The sequence below is a fragment of the Fundulus heteroclitus genome, chromosome 22 (genome assembly GCF_011125445.2).
Source record: "Fundulus heteroclitus isolate FHET01 chromosome 22, MU-UCD_Fhet_4.1, whole genome shotgun sequence".
In the NCBI taxonomy this organism is placed as follows: Eukaryota; Metazoa; Chordata; class Actinopteri; order Cyprinodontiformes; family Fundulidae; genus Fundulus; species Fundulus heteroclitus.
In genome coordinates this window covers 39,382,628-39,399,536 of record NC_046382.1, presented here as the reverse complement: position 1 = coordinate 39,399,536, position 16,909 = coordinate 39,382,628, and the positions used below count along the sequence as shown (strand labels likewise).

The 16,909-nt window shown below is 40.3% G+C and overlaps 1 protein-coding gene across 1 annotated transcript in view; it reads right to left on the bottom strand.

Moving 5' to 3' along the window:
* Positions 1-4,709: 4,709 nt before the first annotated feature.
* Positions 4,710-16,909, bottom strand: part of LOC105933360 (pro-neuregulin-3, membrane-bound isoform) — a 258,376-nt gene continuing 246,176 nt past the window's right edge. The window contains exons 9-10 of the mRNA XM_036126084.1: positions 16,587-16,772; positions 4,710-6,525 (exon numbers count right to left, since the gene is read on the bottom strand). Coding sequence (XP_035981977.1) covers positions 5,898-6,525; positions 16,587-16,772 — 814 coding nt within the window. The 3' untranslated portion in view covers positions 4,710-5,897. The remainder of the gene's footprint in view (positions 6,526-16,586; positions 16,773-16,909) is intronic.

Below are 16,909 nucleotides of genomic sequence, written 5' to 3'. Positions count from 1 at the left end.
AGCCCATGAACCTAAAGCTCAAGCACTCCTGGGTTTAGGCAACATGAAAATCATCCAAAGCACACCTGTAAGTCCAAATTTGAATCTCTAAAGAAAAAGTGAACCCATAAATAAAGATTTTGGATTGGTCAATCCACAATCTGGATTTCCATGAATACAGTTTAGATCCTGTTGGCTGACCTCAAATAGGCCATTGATGTTCGAAATCCTACCGGTGTGCTTAAATTAGAAGATTCTGTTTAGAAGAGTAGGCCAGAATTCCTCCACAGTGATGTAAAACTTTCATTGCTCATCATTACAAATGCCTGGTGGCCGTTGTTCCTGGCAGTGGTGGCAAATTTAGTCTTCAGGTTTAGGGGGCATTACATTTTTATACACGGTAAAGTTTTCCCTTGATAAAATGAAATCATCACATGAAAACTACTTTTTGCTTCTACTAAAGCTATCTATGTCTGATTTCAAAAATTGTTGGATGAGTCTGAAACGCAACAAGAAAGCAAAAACTGAGAAAATCTGTCAGGGTGATACATAGATTTTACCAGCACTGCAAGCAAAACAATTTAAATGTGAATCAGTGAAACATTTTGTAAACTACATTTCTGTGACAGGCTGTTAGTAAAGCCCAGACTGTAATGATGACCTAGCTTCAACGTTTCTCTTTAGCTCTCTTGTGGCACATGGGACAAAAATGTTATTTTTCTCCCTGTAAACTTAAATCACATGAGAATCTATCAGTGGTTGCACAGCTGAGTCTAACCTTCTACAATATTTACAGATATATTCTGATGCAGTTTAACAATATTTCTGCAATGTGTGCAATTGTTCTATAGATCAGATATAGATTTACACAAGATATATTGGAGGTATACAATGTGAATTGTTAAAGTGCACTTGAAGAGATGGTTCAGTTCCCCAGTAGGAGGCTGGGGATGAAAACAGCATCATATTCACAAAGATGGTGGTTTATATTTGTGAAAAGATAATCTTCTTGAAAGTGACAGCTTTTTTTTTTTAGCTCTCCTGTTAGGTACTTCAGTTTCCCAGACTGCTTTAGGGTTTAACTTCATGTTCTGCCTGAAAGGTAAGGTATTCAAAAGCAAACATGTTTCTTGTCAAAGCCAAAACTTTCTGATAAAGTATTGGTCACCATCTGGTGAAGTATGTATTAGCTATAATTACAGCCACTGGATATAAAGGTGTGTGCTTTACGCTTGGCTCTCTATATCTACAAGCACCCTCTGATACCTGGTAGAATTCATAGGTAAGTATGAGCGTGTCCTGATTCACTCCTCACTAGAAATTGCATTTTAAAAGGTCCAATTTCACATGAAGTCTAACAGGTATCTTCTTCAGTTTTACAATATAATTAAAAATTATACCAGTGGTTCTCAAATGTTTTCTGTTGTGCCCCCCCCCCCCTTTGAAGACAGAAACATTTTCCCCCTCCCAACATAATGGGTCTAAAATGTAACTTTTATCATTTTCTGTTCTAATACATTAAAGCTGTTTTTCTGAAGATTACCCAGAATCCCATTTCAAATTAATAACACACACACACACACACACACACATACATACATATACACACACACATATATATATATATATATATATATATATATATATATATATATATATATATATATATATATATATATATATATATATATATATATATATATGTGGACGCACAGTATATGCCTCATGCACCTTTTCCTCCTTTTGGCACCTTCTTCTATTCTAATTATTAAGCCGATGTGACACGTGCATCTATCTTATCTCTTAAGCATATAGGTCCATTTATAACTTATAACAACCTTTTATAACAACTACAATGTTTCAGCATTGCCATACCTTTTAAACTATATAATATCAACAACAGTATCAATGTTTTTTGCCCAACTTGTACCTGCAGTCAAAACACTATTTGAGAAGCATTGGGTTAGCCAAAGATTTTTACATGACTGTTCGTTTTAGACAAAAAAATTTAAATCGTATAACGCTTTATAGTGATAAAGCTCTATACGACCGGCTGATCGGACACGAAGAGTGCAAATTACATTGGCAAGAAACGTAATACTAATCATCAGGTCTGGACGTTCAAATATTGGCTCGTTATGAACAAGGAAAACTAGAGAGCACATTTAGGTGTCTTTGGTCAGATTCCACAGTAAAGTCCTCTCGGTTACAAGCTCGTATCCAACACTGACATTTCTCTGCAATCCTTCTGGGTTTTGGATAATCAATGGAGAAAAAAAAAACCTGTTCATATGATCATGATCATCATATGAAGAGTCACTCCAGCAAATACCAACGCAGCTGTGTTTTGTTGTTGCCATATTATTGTCTGTTGAAGCAACTCAGCACAGATCTGTTCAATATTTGACTCATACAAGTAAACTAATCAAGCGTTACCGCTCTGCTTGTACGACCATACGATGGCCGCGACGCATGCATCTAAATTTCTAAGCTTGCAAGCAAGGTTACATCGGTGCCACCGAGGTGAACAATGGTAAAATTTGCTTCTGCTTTGGACCTTCCTATCTGTGATAAACTAAAGGACTCCAACTGTTTCATAATCACTGGTTTGAAAACTGGGGTGACAAAGATGTTCTCAGAAGCAAGATAGTTCCACGTTCAAGTTGCAGCCTGGGGGCTTTCTACATGGAGTTTGTATAGTATTTAAAAAGATGCTAATGTTTTTAATATTTAAAAAACTATTTAAAAACTCGCTAATGGTGGCATAGGTTAATTTACTGTGTCTCTCAGATGCTAAAGTCCATTTACACATGTGTTAGCTCCTCTGTGATGTTTACTTGTACGGCCATTCATATTACTTAGTGTTTGTCACATTGCTCTGGAAATTGACTGCTGTTTAGTCTTTTGTTACCCTCTCTAACATAGAGAGTATTTCTTGTCTTCTCAAAGTTGGTCGTGGCAGATGACCGTTCACCATGAGTCTGGTTCTGCTGGAAGTTGCTTCCTGTTAAAGGGGCGTTTTCCTCTCCACTGTTGCTACATACATGCTCGGCATGAGGGACACTTCCAAAGCCAACGTCACAATTTAAGCGACTGTCCACCGTCCCTGCGTACTCGTTCTGGAGGAGCGAATGCTGCAAGTCAATGACTCTGCTGGGTTTCATTGGTTATAACCTTTTTGGACCAATCAGTCTGGATGATTTGATTGAACAGACTTTGTAAAATAACATGAGATGAGGTGTTGTGAAAAGTCTTTTTCCATGGATATTGCATTGTAGGGGGGAGTGGCAACCTAGAGGTCAGAGCATTGCTCTTGTGCCCCGGAGGTTCTGGGTTCAATTCCCACAGACTGCCACTCTGGGTCCCTTAGCAAGACCCTTAACCCCAGATTGCTCCCTGGGCACCTATCCTTTCAATGTGTTCTTGCCACTTTCACGCCGAAATATCCCAAATATCCCCATTGCAGGACAACAAAGTTATTTCTCTTTCTCCGACCAGCTACTGCACACCACCCTGCCCCCAACAGCCTTGTGTGTGTGGTGCAACAGTGTAGTACCTTATGGTGATCAATGCCAGATTAAAACTGAGGGGCAGGTGGCCATGAGAAAAGAAAATCACTTTAGTACCACATGGTGACAATAAAGATTCTTGTTTTGCAGCAAAGAGAGCCACCTGGATGGCACCCTCCACTACCCTGCACAGACTACGCATCACCTCTAAAGTGTGTGAGTGTGTGTTGTGGACTGAAGCCAGGGGGAGAGGGGCTCCCCCGAGATGAGCAAGAGGGTTCCCAGTATCCACCGAAGGGTAGGAGGAGCCAGTAAATACGGCAGAGACCATCCCCTAGCCCAATCAAGAGAGGATAGGGCAAAGGAGGAGAGGGGAGAGAGAGAGAGAAAAAAGGTACAACAAAAATTACAGAAATATACAATTCATCAAAGGCCTGTGTCCTGGCCACAACCCAGCCCACCTAAGGCAGCCTCCATGGTAAGAAAAGTGCTCGCATCCCTTTAGCCTTTCTTTTTAAACACAGACAGGGACGTTGGACGGATAATAGGAAGATGCATTGAACTAAAAACAGGACAGTCCTGGACGAAAACCTGTTGGAAGCTAGAACTACACTGAAATGAAATCAAAAAGTACATTTATGCTTTAGAAAGTCAAAGCCCAGCCTTAAGTCTAAAATAAAACTGATGTTTTATAAATGCTATCGCTGTACGTTCAGAATGATTTTGGGCTATTTGGCAAAGTACAATGGGGAAAGTTGCTTCTATGACACTTTTAATTTGCAAACTCATTTAATGCATCCGTTTTCTTACACTACACAATTTTGGACTACGCTGTGGTCCATAATATCTAATCCCAACAAAATGCATGGAACTTTGTGGTTGTAACATTATAAAATGGGAACACTGTAACTGTAAATGTATATTAAGCGTTTCGTTTTTTTCTTTGTACTCCGGTTTCCTCCAAAAGTTGAAACCCCTTATCTTGTATGTCTCTGCGTTGCCGTGCCATTGACTGGTAACCTCTCCAGGATGATTCTTAACTCTCACCTTTTGAGCAAATCAGATGGACACCAGCACTCCAGGGGCAATGAAATAATAAGGTAAGCATGACAAAATGTGTAGACAGATGATTGGATGGATTTACTTTGTGAATTCTTTCCTTCGGGTTGAGATTTGGCCACTGATCAGCGGATACTTGTCTCAATCAATCAACCGACCAAGTGATATTTTAAAAAATCTTTACCAGAACTGCAACCATGTTTTTTTTTTTTTGACACCAGAAACATCGGGCTGTGACTTCATACAGAAATTCAAATGCGTCCAATTCATACATTAGGATACAACATAGAGACATTTATTTCATGTTTCAATACCAAAATGACATTGTTCTCCCCACCATCAACCCCAGAAAAGCAGCATTGTTCATTAGTAACGAAAAATGGACGACAAACTAAAAAAATATCAGATTACCCTCCTGTGTTCTGTCCGTCTTAAACCTGCAGTACTGTCATTGCAAACACCCAGCCAACAAAGAAATAATGCACAAGTAAAGTGGGTGTGTGTGCATCTGTGTGAAAATATCCTTTGTAACAAAAACTGACAACAGAAGCGTAAGTTATAACCTGCCCTCAGGAAGCCGACTGGCTACAGAAGTTTTACTCCTCTGCTCTGTGCTTGTTTCCCTTCGCGAACGCACGCAGCTAGGGGAGTTTTGTCTTGTGCCAAAAAAAAAAAAAATCCTCAGAGCGGTTGATAACCACAGAGGGCAGTAATGTAATTCTTGGCTGGGTCACAGTTTTCAAAAGGCAAGGGGGTGAAATCCTAGAGGAAATTCCACCTTCGATGGTGACGTTTGACTTTGCGCGGACTGTCTGGATCCGGCTTGTGGCTCTTGGACGTGCGGCGGGGTCACTGATGAAGCTGTTTGTTACCAAATGTGTGAATCGATACAAAAACAGGGGACAAATAAAGATTCAACCAAAATAGTAACGTCATTCCTGTGATCTTCAGCTTTGTACTTGGTCACTTTTTATAATCCATATATTTATTTTCATATATATTTATATTTATATATATATATATTTATATATTCTTTTTACAGTTTAAAAACATCATGGATTTGACAGACTATTTGGTTCCTTTTTGTCTAAGTAGAAGTGTTTGTCTTGTTTTGTAGATGAATGCACATAGATATTTTTTTTTTCTCTTCTCCGTACAGTCTGTGGAAAGGAGGCCGCTCAGAGTGTTTGTATCCGTACAGTATGCATATCATTCGGATTTCCCAAGATGTATACTTTTTTTTTCTTTTTTTTTAATTGACATTTTCCATTCACATCTTACAGATACAGAACACCGGGATCTGCCGACAGTGTCAAAACCAAAAAAGTGCATGTCCTGCATCGAGTCTTCTCATTGGCCGTTTTGGACCAAGTCTCTGTGCGATAGACTCAGGGTGAGCAGCTGGGTCTGCGTGGGTCCACTGGAGCCGAGTCCCCCAGTGTTTCCTCCAGTAAGGTTCAGGAAACAAACGGTTTCCCGAGCCTCTGGCGGCGCGGCTGCCTGTCCGCTCCCGATGACGCCGGCCTCCTCCTGCTTCCTGTGGGCGAGTGCCAGAACTCTGAGCTGCTCCTGTGCCTCCTCCAGCAGCAGCGCCACCGCGTCCTGCTGCCGCCCCACGGCAGAGGAGCAGGAGGAGTACGGTCTGCCGTGTGCCGTCGTCTCCCTCCTCTCTTCCTTGCAAGGTGTTGACATCTCTGTGGTTTCCGGGCTGGTTTGCATACAGGACACCTCGTTGTCGTGGTGACCCTGGACGGATGGAATGATGGGGATGGAGCAGGAACGAAACGGGGGAGGAGGGGAGAGGCTGCGGCGGCGGCCGGGCCTCCTTAGGCTGTGATTGTTTTGCGGAGGGGAGCGCACTTCCGTGCGACTGCCCGAAGGCAGCGCCGACGGCGTCTCCATGGAAACAGGAGTTTGCATATGTACAAAGGCATCTTGTTTGGTGTCACACCCCTGGTTCTCCTCCTGGGTGTAAACTCTGAATGAGACAAGACAGAGAGAGAGAGGAGGAAGAGAGAAAAGGTTATTTAGCTGGAGAAAACTTCCACCCTTCACTTAGGGAAAAAAAGTCATTGTGTCTTGGGTGTGTTTTCAACTCAATCGCCTTTTCAAACTCCCACGCTGAAACGGGCAGAATACAGCTCTCCGCCCTCTGCCATCCCGCATGCTGAAACCAAGGATGTAGAGGGGGAAGAAGATAAGTCTGACATCTTTCTTTCATCTCTTTATATCCGCGTCCACACACACACACACACACACACACACACACACACACACACACGCACACACACACACACACACGCACACATCAAAAAGTCTCACATAAGGACGAGGAGGAGGTAACAGAGTTTTCTTTATTATTGATTTTAACAAGTTTAAGAGTGTAGTGGAGCTGAGGCACCGCGCTTCAGCCAAGGACAGCATTGTGTGATGATTTCTGAGCAACAGGGTAACTTCAGGTCAAGACTTGCTTTTAAAAAATGCTTTTCGACTTAAGAGACGGCGTAACAGCAGTAAGGCCAATCGTTTTTAAATCTGTCTCACCGCACTGCACTTTCTCTATACTCCTCACGGTGTGACCAGTCGGCTAGAATACCTGTCCACCACTGAGTATGGTATAATCTCAAAACTCTTCATATTTTCAGTTTCTCACGTTCTTGCTGTTTGAAGTTTCGGCTACTTCCGCACAAACCAAATTCCACGAATACGTACATGTAAAAACTGTTATTGAGTTGATAAGGCGCTACCTCAGAAAATGTCTTTGATTTATAGTGTTTGATTGAAAGGTTTAGTCAGAAAGGCTAGGTGACGTGAATATCAGTTAGAACTGTCTTTGCTTTTGTAATAAGTTGAAGGAATAATGATGTAGCAAAAAACACAGTTTTGGGTTCAAGAGAAAGAGATTTAACAATAGCCTGCAAGATAAATTCACGTGGTATTTGTGTGTTCACTAACACACAACAATCTGTCTTGTACCGCTCCAGCTTCAAACATTTGTGTCTGAACCAAAAAGGGTTCGGGCCAAATTATCACGCTGCATTATTCCGGTTAAAGCGGGACTTACCGGTGCGATGAAAATAAGAGGGGCTGAGCCCACGGCCAAACCAACATAAACACGGCGGGAGAACACACTAGGTGTTGCTTCACCCAATCAGCTCAGAAAGTTATGCCGGAATTCCCTCCTTTCCCCAAAGTTTGATTCACTGGGAGCAGGCCCAGATTAATAATGTGCAGAACGGAGAGTGCTACACATTATTAATCTGGCTGGCCATGTTAAAAGAGATCCTATCGCAATACTGTAGGGATCTTTTTGTTGTTTTCACAAACAAGAATTATTAACTTCTTTCTGCTTCTGTCTGTTGACCTTAATGTCAAAAGGCATTTAAATGCTGTCCTTTGTGTTTTCACAAATAGAATAAGTTTACATAAACCTCCTCACCTTTGAGTTATTTTTCTTCTAATGTAAAAGCTATTACATTTTGGACAAAACGCAACCGATTATGAAACAAAAAAAGAAAAAAGAAATTTAAAAATGAATGAAAAATAGACTGCAATGCGTTTTTTGGAAAAAAACAAAACAAAAAAAAAACAGTATGTAGCTTCAGCCTCCTTAAACTTGGACTACAAAATCGCTGCAAAAAAATGAAAATGGCTAAATCACGAAATTGGTTAGCCAAAAGTCCATGACTTTGTTTAGCAGCTCAGCAGCAAATACTGTGATGTTATTGTTTAATAAAAGTAATAGAAAATAGAGTAAACTGAAAATATATGATCCAAACAGAAAAGAGATATCTACGCAGCTTCTGAACAGACTACATTAAATTTTTTTGCACTTCTAGAGATTCAAAACAAAATGCATTCAAGGGGTGAAAAAAGTGGATTTTGCCTGATATGTCCCCTTTAAGAGCAAATATAGGAATTATTGGAATTAAGTAGCAAATTTTTATTTGCAGTGATGTTCCTTAGCCTATATTTGTAAATAGTGTAGATTTACACAGATAAACTCAGATTACTGTAAAATGCATTCAGTAGTTAAATCACTTTGTGGAATGGGCCAGGTTCAGAAAGACAATAGGTCATGTGACCTGTTCTAGAAAAAATACATGTAATTGGGTCAAAAACTTCATGTTTTCAGAGGCAAGTTAATTTATTGGTTTTATTACATTAAAAATCTAACATTACTGGCTGCTATAACCCTCTGATCCTGCATTGTTGAAAGGTTTTTGTAGATCCAACAAACTCTGGTTGAGATACCACAGCATTCGGGTCAAAACCAATAAGACTGGATCATTCCTTTCTGCTCAGTATCAAATAATTTAATTTCCAATATTTAGCTGAATATTATTCGCCATTAATTTGTATATCCTCCAAATGCAGCAAAGGCTGGGACCCAATGATACTTTTTGTGCAAACTCCATCCTTTGGAGCTGTGCAGCACTTGATTCAGCCACTGCTTAGTGGAACATGAGCAGAGTGCATCAATGTTATTGATTACTTACTATATAGTTCTACAACTGGGCCAATTTATCACATTTTCTTGAGAAATTAGCCTTTTATTTTCTCAAGGTGAAACTAATTATCCCACTACCATGAAGAAAATCACCCTTGTTAGCATTACATTACGGGATAATTGTTACATTATTAATTGTTAAGTTCATAAATACCACCGTTTAGATTACTGTTACCTTTGTAAGGGAGGACGTTTGATTCAAACCATATTTTCTTGCAATACATAAACATGACTTGTTTAATAAACAATGTGATGCCACTTACTGGTGAGGCTGCTGACTAATGAAAGATAACACCATAAATTACCACCTTATCCCAACACAACTAGCTTTGTTATCTTGGGATTCCTAAATAAGTTACTGGTGATCTGTAAGATATCACAAATAAATGCAACAACATTTCCCAGAGGCCCTGGAGAGTTGGGCCCATTCATCCAGCTCAGCCTCTGTCCTTTATCAGTTTCAGCACAATCTCAACTGACTTTCTAAAGCTTTTCTGCCCAAAATCCCTGCTGCCACAAAGACCTGCAGGCAAACATCCCATCTCTGCTCTGTATCTAGGTCTTGATCTGGCTGCACTGACTCCTGGCGTAATCTCTTTCTAAGACCTACCGTTTTCCGCTGCGTTATCAGTGTTTAAATCCAGTGTTAATCTGCAGGAGAGCCTCATTATCTTTGTCTAATCATTCACACTATTCCCCAAACGAATGACGGCTACTCCGTCATGTCACGTAATCACCTTCAATTGTTATCCTGAACACAAATTCTCCTTTCCATCTTTGATTTAAAAATAGCCGTGGGTTGAGAAGGTGCACTTTAAAACTTTGGGGAAATCACTTCCTTGTTTTATCTCTGCTGTCTTTTGTTTTCTTCTGACACATGAAAGTGGTTTCTAAAAAAGCACAGAAGAGATTTGGGGAGCCCACAGAGAAGATCCTGCAAGAGAGGATGACGCGAGGGTGCTAACTCCCGAGATAACATTCACAGACAAATCTCTCTTTTGATGTGTTGAAACATAATCAGATTGGAAAAATCTATGAAGATCAGTTCAAATATAGACTCCGGGGCAATGCGGGAGCAGCTGTAGTAAAAAAAAAAAAAAAAAAAGAAAGGAGATTGTTTGCATATGAGGAGAGATAAGTGACCAGCATTTTATCATGAATGGGAGCTCATTACAGGTAGAAGTGTCAGTAGATATATTTATACATCTGTTGCCCTTAATATTGTCTTTTTAAAGATATTCAATAATGAATTTGGGTAAAAAAAAATTATAGAAAAAAAAAACTAACCGGTGAAACGGGAAAGCAACTGCTGCATTGGTGTTTACACAGCTACACACCACAAAGCTGTGTTTACAGTGCTTTTGCACATTTTGCCACATTACAAACTAAATTCAATACATTTCATGTTATAAATTAAGACAAAGTAGAGAGTGTATTTAGCCCCGATTTCCTCTGAAGCCACAGAGGTTTGGAAGAGGACATTAGCGACCAAACAGGTTGCTTTATGCTTGATGCACATATGAGACATGTGGACACAACGTCTGCAGCAATTATGCTCCATGCAATCTTTCCTCCAGAGTCGCACTATTCTCCTAGACTCTAGAGGGCAGCGGTGTGCTCCTACACTAAGCATACCACACCCCACTACACATATAAGTTGAAAAAACAGTTGTTTTCAACCTTTTAAAGCCTCTTATTTTCTTCCAAGAGTGACAGTGATTTCTGTCCAGGAATTGTTAAGTTCTAGATCACGGTGATCCGCCAGAAGGAGCGTTTGCTCGTACACCGTGTCGTTCCGCATGTGACTGTCCCCATAGTTAGAAATTTTCCGAGGTGCATGGAGTGGAAACTTTTTGCCGTGCAGAGGGGCATGGTGGCCAGAATGACGTAATGTGGCTGTGCGGACCTCGCTGATGCGTCAAGCATAAACCAGGCGTGAGAGACACTGTACACAGACTAGGGAGAAAGTTGTAAATAACTAAATCCATCCATTAGTCGCTTTGGACTCCAGCAGTTTTCTGTAGGCCGACACAGTGAAACCACTACTGGATCTCACAAACACGGACGTGGTTGAGTCACAGTTCACAGTTGCACGAGAGTTTCTGAAATGCAGGTGCACTGGCCAGGACAAAGAGAAACTAACTCTGAGCCAACTTATTGCAAAGGAGTCCCAGGTATTTAATGCCATGCCAGCTGTTACGACTGCATCAAAAATGATGTGCGAAAGCTCCTTCTCCACGTTAAAGAGCGTACTTACGGAGTACAGACGCAGCATGGTACATAGACGGAGAATCTCATACAGCTGGCATATGAGAATGAACTCAGTTGCCCATCCTCATGGCCTTTCCTCGTCTTATAATCCCACAGCCTGTCGGCACCTGTGTCTTGTGCATGGCTGCAGCCTCTCTTCAGGCAGGGTACCAGTTTGCCTATTCCTCACACAGGGATGATAGCTAATGGAAAACCGCTTTTGCGGCGCATATGAGTTTTTAGTTCTTTTTTAAGTGGTGCCGTCCACTATGTGTCGTAGAAAAAAATGCGTAGTTCTATCACCTAAAATCCCAACTAAATACATTTAAGTTTGTGCTTCCCTTGTGAGAAAATGAAAAAAAAAAAAATCAACAGGTATGAATACTTTTGCACAGCCCTCTATCTGGCAGACTGAAGTGGAAAAGATAAATATTCCTTATTTTAAAAAAAAAAAAAAAGCATTCAGAGTACCCAACTTTTCCATCGGCCATTTATGCAACAGATATTTCTTAAGATATTTGTAACAATATTCTGTCTCCCTGACAGCCATTTTAGTGACAACAAGAGTCTAAATCAGGGATGAAAAGGAACCATCATCACTTTTTAAAATTTCTAAACAAATTTTCTCACTCTTATAAATTATCTGCACGCCCTTCAGTTACATCCTTTTACTTTGCAGCTGCTGTTTTCTTTCCTCTGTAAATGTTTCTGTATTTTTGGAGATGCTCCCTCGCTATTTCTGTATCTGTCTATCTCCCTCAGTTTCTTCGCAGTCGTGGTCAGATGCCTCCATGGCAACCGGAGGCTACAACACTACAGTAAAGGGGTGCGGCCGTCCATCTGTCTACCCATCTGCTGTCTCTTAGTGAGTGAGGGAATGGATGGGCCAGGGACCCACAGTCTGTGGGTCAGTGACTCAGTAAGCTTGAGGGTGTGATCAGAATAAGTGGTATAAGCTCATCTGTTTGCACAAACTATGTATGGATATGTCACCACATCTGAGCAAAAAAAAAAGTGTGTTTTTGTGAAAGGGACTTTGGAATGGTGTGCTGTAGAGTCAGTGAGTAAAAGCTCCAAATATATTCAAATATGAATAAAAAGGGCCTAAATGTGAATAATAATACCCACAGGATATTCTGGCTGAAACTGAAACTTGATATAGACCAAGACATCACATGCGAATCATGTTCTTGTAGTAAAGTCCTTCAACAGACAACTTTCCTGCTTCTCAACGTAGTCGGAGGGCTAAAGCCATTTTGTTTGATCACTATGGTTAATCTACCATTTAAAACATAATTGTGTTCATCTTAACATTTGCTGTGAGGTCTAGTGTGACATCTACTGCTCTTTAGGGGAAGAAAAGGGGTTCAGCCTTGATGTGCAACAAAGCTACAAAGCCCTCCAATCATTTGTTGTGTCCTTTTGCAACCTCCCCCAAATAAGATTCCTTTTTCCACAGTTAAAAAACCTCTAAATACATTCAGGTTGATATATTTTAGCGAAATGACACAGTGAATCGGCAGGTAACTGGAACTTGCCTCACCCTAACTAGCTGGCTAGGAAACCAAAAAATCTAAAATCCAACTATTTTCCATCAGTGAGCTCATCATGCCCAACTGCGAACGGGTCCTGCTAAATACACAACTCTTCATCATGGAAGTTCTTACTGAAGGATGAAGACACAAAGAGTAAAAAGCTATTCAAAAAGTAACTATTCCTTAGACATTTCAAGACATGTCTGCCTAGTTCTTTATTTAGAATTTAAGAGAACAAAAGAAAGTGAGACTTTCAGAAGACAGAGTAAGGCTAAATGGAATACTGGAGAGTTCCTCTTTTCTTCTTTTGAGCTTTGAACTTGTCTGTCATGGAAAATGCTAGGATTGTAAAGGTTTGCAGTCTTTTCAAAATCTCTTAAAGGAATCACACTGATGTTTTGGAGTAAGGTAAAAATCAGTAATGGTTCCCATAGCTATTTTTCAATTTCTGGAAAAATGTATTAATTCACAAAAAAGCTGGAAGGCTAACAGCTGGTCGGCCCCATTTAAGCAGATTGTTAAAATGTTTCACTATTATTATTATTCTTCTTATTATTATTATTGGTATTATTAATAATAATACTAATAATAATCCTTTATTTATTCAGGTTAGTCCCTTGAGACTCACTGTTTCCTTCACAAAAGAGACGACTGAAACGGAAAATGATTCCATCATACAGCGCTCTGTTGTCTGATGCTGAACATCTGAACTTTCACCAGAGACCATTGTTAGGTTTCTCTCTCTTTTCTCTGCTGACATTTTTAGTTTTACTGCACCTGGATCTATATGGTTGGATAACCACGGAGTGAAATCCACAACTTCTATTAATCGATTAAGTCATGAACCCCACCGTTTTCAGAATTGAAAAACATTGCTTATTGTGTCAAATGTCACTATTTGATTAAATATGCTATTAAACACAATGAATTAATTACAAAGCCTATCATTAATTAGCATTTCTTATACACGTGCCAACATTATATTGTATTATAGAAGATGTCACAATTGGGATTATACAAAAACCCATTGAAGGCCTAAAGTAATGGTTTTAAACATATTAATTTGGATATTGTCCTTCATTTTTAACAAACAGGTAAATTAAATTCTATACCCACATCTGCTGAATAACTTTTTACATATTACGTTTAGATAAAGTGGCATCACGTCGGTTTATGGACAATGAATTCTTGACACCTGACGTCTTTGTGTCCCTTAAAGGAGTGTCCCTACTCACAGTTCACTGTTTTACCAGCTGCTTGTGTAAAGGAACATTGGTAGCCGTGGTTGTAGGAGGAAGTGAATGCACTAACATCGGGAGATTATATTGGTTCTAAAAAGAAAAAGCTCTGAGCTATTAAATGACACTTTGGGTTGTCTTTTCCTTGCAGAATCTTCACTTTTTTTTCCAAAGTTGTGTCCACCCAGAGAAAAAAAGAGCTGCACACACTTTAGCGAGCGATGGGAGAGGGAAAGCAGACAGGCTGCCAAACGCAGCGAGGATGGGCCCATCTTTTCACAGCAGGTGGGCCCGGCACAAATAGTTCTGAGACCCAGAGGTTGCTTCACTTATCTTGGTCTGAAAGAAATAAGTCTCATCACTGCTGTCAGTAGTTACTGGATGAAAAAAAAAACAACAACAACTGATGGATTTCTCCAGGCTGTTGCATTTCATTTTGCAAACAAACCCTAAAGATGCCCTGAAGACTCTTGGGTCGGTGTGTGAATGCACAGCCTGGATGCTGCTCAGTATCATCAAACTATGGTTTAGTTACATAAAAATAAATACCAGGAACATGACATTTTTGACATTAAGCACACAGATTTCTCTTTCAAATGACAAATACATTGTAGCTCTTAGGTTTAGGGTTGGGGTTTTAGCATTAGACGCTTCCCTCTTTCTGGCCACCCATTTTCAGCATTGTCATTATCTGCATTTCTCAGAATGTAAATCCAGTTTCTGGGTGATGGACTGAGGTTTTAGGATGAAGTTTGTGTTGGCTTTGACAAAGACGTCAAAGGAAAGCCCTGCACAAACTATACCATGTAAGTAAAAAGACGATTGGAGAGTTTGCCTTGAATTAAAATTAGTTAATATAAAATATAAATATTGCTCAGTTACTTTTGTTTCAAATGGTTTTTACATTTCCACCTGTCTGCTGCAGCCTCTGGCAAGTTTTCCTCTTAGAATGCCTAAATTGCCATTAGCATAAAAAGTTTAAAAACAATGTACCTTTTACAAGCCGACACTGGTCTATCCCATCAAAACACATTTAAGCTTGTGGTTGAGTACGCCTACAAAGAATTATGTTGCGTTCTGCCATGTGGAATAAAACAAAGTCTGAACTGCAACAACAACAAAGAAAGAGACTGGTTAAAAACTCCGAATCCCAGAATGCACAGCGTTAACCCCGTTTTATGACAACTCCCAGGAAGGAGGGGTCACGGCTGGGATCCCTGTGAAGTCTTAGAGCTACAAATCTCTGTATCTCCTTTTTCATAGCCCACAGCTAACCAAAGGCTGGAAAAGGTGGAGACGCACAGGAACCTCTTGACCTGACTGGCAAAGAAAAATGAACTGAATAGTAAATGGATGGAAGTTACATATTGCTCTCTAGTCCTACTGACCTCTCAAAGCATTTTACGCTGTAGCCACATTCACTCAATCACACCCACTCACTGAGTGATTTGCCCCCAGTCAGTAATGCTGATTAAAAGTACTAACTTTAATTGCAATTATTTTTGGCCCTCATTAATATTTATCCATAGCCAAATCAGACCTACTGTTTCACAACAATTATGTTAGCGTGCGTAGTTTGAGGCTGAACCTGGACCGCCAATAGCGAGGCTTGCTAGTCCAGGTGGTTAAAGCCCCGAATCATCATTCAGGCAGCGAAATGGGTCAAAGCCCAGCACCCTTTACGAGGAATTCTTTTCACACAGATCTTTTGTGCTTCCTAAACAGGTTTGTGTGCTACAACCTAACTGGGATTTAATTACAGGTCTATCTGCTTAGCTAGAACATTAAAAAGCTGATACTGAGAATTTAATGCAGGTGTAACCAGAAGGAGAGAAGCAGGCAGGGATCGAACGCTGCAGATGTGCAGTCTACATCCTGTGTCCCTTACAGCACCAGCCTGAGCGTTTCCTTTCAGCCACAGAGTAACTGCAGACCACAACATGAAGTGACCCCATTTCCATCCAAGCTCAGGGGACTGGGCTGGGAAAAAAAAACAAAAGGATGAGGAGGAGCAGAGGGTATTAAAAATGCAGATTCTTCTTCTATAAGGCAGGAAAGAATGGGTTTTCAAAAGGATTGGCTTTGAAAACGTTCACGCTTAAAATATGATCCAAAGCTTAGTGTGTGGCAGGTCTATATTCTTCATTTAAGGGTTTTCATTAAAATGAGTCAGCGCTGGGGAGAAAACAGCAAAGAAAAGCAGCGGAGACATAAAGACTGAGAGAAGGAGGTGTGAATAAAACCTAAAAATGTCTTTGCTTTAAAAGCTGCTCTTATTTCCAAATCAGCCCACGTATACACACCGATATATTTAAACAGGACTATGGTTATTATATGTGACCCAAGTATTTAATTATAAGTGAGAAATAATACATATTGAGATATGTTTGAAAATTGTGAGTGCTTTAAAAGGAAGACAAAAAAAAATAATAATTTGAAAGGCCAGGGTCCAGGGTTTATATCATTCTCCATCAAAGGGTAACCAGTGTGTTCGGTCAATTCTCACCCTTTTTGTGCTTCTGCTTCTTTTTCAGAGGGATCTATTTCCTGAAGGTGTTCGTAGGCAGGCCCTGAAAACTTGGATCCTCCGATTGGGTTTAGCCTTCCTCTAGGTATAGGTGGGGTCCTGCGTGGAGCTGACCAATGAGCGGGCCGCGTCCTCTGGTCAGGGCTGTGGGACAAGGAGGCGTTTCTGGAAGGGAAATAAAATCATTAGTTAGTGACAAAAAATTCGTGCAGCGGGTCTTTTTGGGTTTTTCAATGTATCTCTGGGTCATTTTTATCAGTTTTAACAGTTTTTTTTTCCAGCTGACAGTTGGTTTATGATGT